This window comes from Parasteatoda tepidariorum, chromosome 6 (assembly GCF_043381705.1).
Source record: "Parasteatoda tepidariorum isolate YZ-2023 chromosome 6, CAS_Ptep_4.0, whole genome shotgun sequence".
NCBI lineage: Eukaryota > Metazoa > Arthropoda > Arachnida > Araneae > Theridiidae > Parasteatoda > Parasteatoda tepidariorum.
Window position 1 is genome coordinate 64,410,210 of NC_092209.1, and position 6,000 is coordinate 64,416,209.

The 6,000-nt window shown below is 26.7% G+C and overlaps 1 protein-coding gene across 1 annotated transcript in view; it reads left to right on the forward strand.

The window, feature by feature from the left end:
* The window catches only part of LOC107443667 (serine/threonine-protein kinase PLK1), a 184,303-nt gene extending 181,552 nt beyond the window's left edge, over nucleotides 1-2,751 (forward strand). The window contains exon 13 of the mRNA XM_043051302.2: nucleotides 198-2,751. Within this exon, the coding sequence (XP_042907236.1) occupies nucleotides 198-398 (201 nt within the window). The 3' untranslated portion in view covers nucleotides 399-2,751. The remainder of the gene's footprint in view (nucleotides 1-197) is intronic.
* Nucleotides 2,752-6,000: the final 3,249 nt, after the last annotated feature.

Here is a 6,000-nt window from a genome sequence, read left to right on the forward strand (position 1 = left end):
AAAACCATCAATTGTCAAAAACTTGCCAACCCTGTCTAATTATGATATTTTTTCAAAGTGCTTGAAAATATTTTTTGAGTGCTTAAATGGTGCTTATTTTTTGTTGAAAAATTTGGCTATGCACCCTGTTTAATATTCCTAATCAATGGAAAAGTGTTTTGATACAATTAAGTATAAGATATAATTTTTTTTTCCAGATTAATTTCTTCAAGGATCATACGAAGATAGTGATATGTGGAGATGGAACAGTAATGTATATTGATGAAGAGAGGCATTCTACTACTTATTCCTTAAATGCTATTGGGCAGCATGGGTGCAAACCGATCTTCCTATCTCGTCTCCAGTATGCAGCTTCTGTGCTGCATGATTTTGCTCAACTGGAAGGCGATTTCCTCTAAATGGAATGGCAGCTTCTTCTCTTCCTTTTATTATTTTTTTTTTACATCTTAATGTGTAAATCATTCAATCATTCTATACATCATCCATGTATGAGTATCAGTACGAAAAAGATAATATAACTGTTTGCTTTAAATTAGATTATTTTAAACTAGTGTTAATTACTTCAGTGTTCAGTATTAAAACTCATAGTTGACTAATATTCATTTTTAATTTTGATATCTACTTGCTTTTAAAATTTGATACTTAGTATAATTTTTTAATAACTGTGATTTTTTTTGTAAAAGATCATTAAAAATTCTTAGGATATTTATTAACTTGCAAAATTTAGTACTTGACTTAATTATTTGATTACTTTTTTGTTATTTTCTTTTATATTACATTAATTGTTTTGATTAATATTATATATTTTCAGTATTAACAGTCATCAGAATTAAAGAAAATTATATTTAATACACAGAATTATTAAAATTAACTGTAAATAATTCTTTTAATTTTTTTCATTAACATATAATTTTGTTGACATTAATGTATGTAATTTTGTAGAAAAAAAAGTTTTATTTTTTTATCTTTAAAAAAAAACATTTGATTTAAAATATGAATTGAGATTTTAATCAGTATTTAACTCATACGAGGACAAACCATTTGGTAATGAATAAATGATTGAATGTCATATTTTTATGGTCTAATGTTACTTTGATTTATCAGTTCTTGGAATGATCTGCTTTCATCCACTAAGTGTTATTTAACTTATTTGTATCTTTTCTACTTAATTGTTTTTGCATTTTTTCGTCATTTAGTCTTGTCTAAGGGTAATGTTTCACACTAAATGTCTCAACAACTTATCTTTTGACTTCTTTATGGAATTTTTATAAATTATTTTCTATGGAAATTTTATCCTTCCTAAAATGTTTCCATTTATATGCTAATGATATCTACAATTCATGTAAATCTGATTTGCTTCTTCTTTTTTTGTTAGCTTGTGTATTTCCACACAAAGCCTGTCACAATCATGATTTTCATTGTAAAAATTTTATTGAATGAAGTCTTCCATTTATATGTAGGAAGCAATGTGTAAAAATATGTGTAGAAAAACTCCACTTCATTGCTCATCATAATAATCTTATCTTCCATGCTCAGAACAAAATAGAAAAGATAATATTTTTTTTTAGTATGAAATACATTTAGAGAAATGTAAATTTAAGTAAACAAAAAGCAGTGAAATTGCTGCATAAAAATGTGTTTTTAAAAAATCAGAGTGATTATTTTGTTTACAAAAAGTACTGGGCCATAGTCAGATTTCATTTTAGAAGACCTTTGTAATTTCCATATTGATAACTAACTTCAGGAATATTGTAAGATTTTTTTATTATTTACGCTTATCAGTTCTCTTGTGCTATACTGTACCTTTTTTTACAAAATATTTTAATTTAATATGAATTATGCCTTATGCTTTCCATTCATATTGTACTCTAAAATTTTATTTACGCTTAAGAACTTGAAAGTAGATTATTAAGTAATTGTTTTCCAAAGACCTAAGTTTAAATAAGAAACAAATTATTTAAAATCAATGTGTTTCATAAAATATTGACTGTTTTATTCATGAAAGAAATATATATATATTTTGCATTAATACTGCCTATGGCCCTGATAAATGTCTAATATATCTATTTAATATATTTATGTCGCCAATTTAAGGGATAGTAATCTAAGAAAGCTAAAAGAACTTTACTTCTGACATTTTGATGGACAAAGTGTAATTTTATATTTCATTAAAATATTATTCAAATTTCTAAACTTATATAATTTAATACTTTTAACGATTAGATAAACCATCCATGTAAAATATATGTCAATAATTTATAATGTGAGTGTTTTAAGCCAATCATTGTTGAAAAATCAGTGATATTCATTATGCATTTGGTTGAACAAATGTGCCAAATGTATGGCAGTTTCATGTTCTTCCATTGTAGAATTATTTGGTGTGCCAAATGTAACTTCTCTTATCAATGTAATCAATTTCATCTTAATTCTATTTGTGAAAGTATTTTTTTTATTTACATTTGATTTCATTTTTCGTGCTATGCAGCTGAAGACTGAATCGGTTTTTAAAGTAACTGCTATTTTATATCTTATTAAGACTGATATTAATTTAGTTTCATAGTGATGAAAATATAATTTCATTGAATTATTTTCTAATTCATTGAAAATTTATTTAAATTGTATTGATTTAAAAAAAAAAGAAGGAAAAAAAAGAGTAAGCAATTGTGGTATTTTAATCTAAAAAATGCCTTGTTATGGAAAAAAAAAAGACTGTATTCCTTTTGTGTATTTTAAATAAATGTGTATATGTAATTTGTTTGTCTTATTTTTATATACTTTTTACGTTTGGACCAATTAGACAGCTAACAATTTTTAAATTAAAGAAGATTGATATTTATACCTTATGCACATTTTCATAATTATCTTTACATAATCACTACCCTTAATGTTTAGATTCGTTGTCCAAAATATATCTTAAAATTATTAAAAAAAAAAAAAAAATACCTACACATCCAGGTGGTTGCATATTAACAAACAGCATAAGGATATAACTTTATATATACAGTCAAACCCCGCTATAGTGAGCACGGTTTATAGTGAACTCCCGGATATGGTGAACGAAATGTTCAGTCCTGATACATGTATAATTTTTTTTTTTTCTGGATATAGTGAACCAAAAATTGAGGAAATTGGATATAATGAACTTTTTTCTGTCTTCGACTGATTTTTTTTCTTCATTTTTTGTAATAATTTTGAAATTTCTACTTCGAAATAAATATATATACCGATTTTTAAAACCATCTATAGAGGGAAATGTAGCGATACGCAATTTTTCTTGTTTGCTTCTTTTATCTCACTTTCCCATCCCTAAACAAACCAACCCAGGAAGATGATGGTGCACCTCTAAGGTGTCAGGGGGATCAATATGCATTTTCTGTCAGAGGGAATGAGTCATTATTGGTCAAAGGATTGGACACTAATATGTGTTGATAAGGCCTACATTTCAACTCCTTTTTGCTCTCAGTTCAGTTTAAAAAAGTCTGCAAACAAGTCTCTCAAATTTAACTATGGCGAGCAGTAAACGTAAAACATTCTTCATTGATGATAAAATGTGCTTAATCAGAAATATTGAAAATGGATGCAATCAAGCTGATATTTGCAGAGAATCTAAACTATCTGAATCTGCAGTTTGTAACATATGAAAAAATAGGCAGTTAATAACTCATTAAAAAAAATTTAGATAAAAGAATTTAATTTATTAAAAAAGAATTTAGATAAAATATTAGAAAAAAGTTGAGAAAAGCAGATCACAAGGATGTTGATGAAGCATTACTGAAGTGGTTCAGCATTAGAAGAAGCTGCAATGTGCTAAAATGGCAGGTTAGACAGGTTTGAAAAGCGGAAAAACAGAAATCCAGGAAAAATCATCTGAGAGTCGGGAAGTGTTTCCATATCTGATGTTGAGGATTGGTCATCTGCTAGAGATTACTAATTTTTTTTGTACGCAACACGAAGAGTAATAAAAAAAATAACACATTTTTTGCTACTACATAATATTTTTCAGTCATTTATTTGAATAATGTGTAATAAAGGGGAGGATTTAAGGAATCATTAGTTAAATTGCCTGTGTAACAGATATAGTGAACTCCCGGTTACAGTTAACCGAAATGTCGGTCCCTTGAAGGTTCACTATAGCGGGGTTTGACTGTATATATATATTTACATAGCAAAGGTAAACATTTTATCTAAAAATAATAACAAATCTTTTCGTAATAAATACTTTTATTATCTGCAAACACGATATGTATCCTTATTTACAACATAAAAAGTCTATAAACTGACAAAGAGTTCTAAATTTTTTTTATTGCAATTTGATACTTGCGAGTAGAGAGAAAAAAAGTCAGTTAAAAAATTCTCCAAATCTTTCCTTTTTTTCTTTCTTTACATGGCATTGAATAAATAATTGAAGAAGTTCAATAGCAATAAAACCTTAAAATTTATGTACACTGTCAGAACTAAATATAAATATTTATACAATTTTTAATAAACTTATTTTAAGAATTATAACAATATAAATAACATAATGTATAAAAGGGAAGCAAAAAAAAAAAAAAAAACACTGTTAAAAGGTGTCTGGGTCACCCGTAATATTTATTTTCATAGTTTTTGTCAAGGAAAAAAAAATACATATATACACATTAGGGTTCTAAATTAGTATTTAAGTGAAGACTAATTAATGGCATAAAAAACATCAAATCCTATTTGATAACAAGAAAACGACTATTTTTGCAGAAAGCGCCATTCAACTCTACTGTTTCTTACGGAAATTAAATGGAATTTTAATCGCATGGTTATTCTCACTGATGATGTGTCAGGTTTCGATAGTTTACATTTTTCAGGGCTGATTGTGCTCCGGAAAAAATACGGTTTCCGGAATTTTCCGGATATCGAAGGTCCAGATGTTTCAAAAAATCATTGATCACAGAAGTTTCCGGAAATCAAATTTTCAAAGGTGGAACTTAAAAACACAGTTTATTTTGTTTGTTTGTAAGGGAGAGCCAGAGAGATACTTTATAAGCTTATATTAATGATTAATATTCATTTTTTATCAGTAAATAGTTGTGATAATCATAAACTCAAGAAAGAAAGACATATTTGTAAATTTTAATTACTTCTCCAGGTCATCATAGGTATGTGTAAAATTTTAAATATATTTTAAGTAAACTAAGAAATATTGAGAAAAAGGAAGAAAAAAAACTTGTTTAAATTTTTTTCAATTTAAACTATTTTTTTTTTTTTTTTTAACTCAAGAAATTTTCCGGAATTTTGACTTGGGCTCACAATCACCCCTGCATTTTTCCTTTGCTTACGAAGAACAAAATTATATTGGAAATAATTTGTGACCGTTAATATTTTTTTTCAATTCATTTATGACAACAATTCTAAAAATAAATATGAAGGGATGTGATTACAGAATGTATACGCTCTATTGTGTCGGAAATTATTCAGTTTGAGGTGTTGTCAAATCGTTAGATTTTTTATTTCGATCACTATTTAAAATTTTCCAGTATATATGTTATAACTGATAATAAGCCTTGTAGTCACGAATATTTTAACTCTTCATAAAACAAAGTTTATCTACAATTTTTTCTTCATTTCTTTTAAAGCCCTTTATTAATAGATTTACGAAAATCAGCTTTTGAATATGAAATAAAAAATATTTTCCGTTTAGAACCACCTTATTTCAAGAAGTATAAAAATTAATTAGATTTCTGTGGTTACACCTGACTATGACGATCTTTTTAAATTCGGAAATTTAAGTATTTTAAAATTTCCATTTATTATGTTGTCTTTTTTCCAGCAAAACTTGCATACAGTTCGATTTAAAAGAATTATTAATTTAAACCAACGAAGCAGGTTAGTTTTTATTTCTCAATTTACCTCACTTCCAGCTATTTAAAAGGTGTCACGAAAGTTATTTCCCCCCCCCCTTTTTTTTTTTAATGAAGGTTAGTTATATTTTGATACCACTTTCTTCTTAAAGATCTTAATCTTCATGAA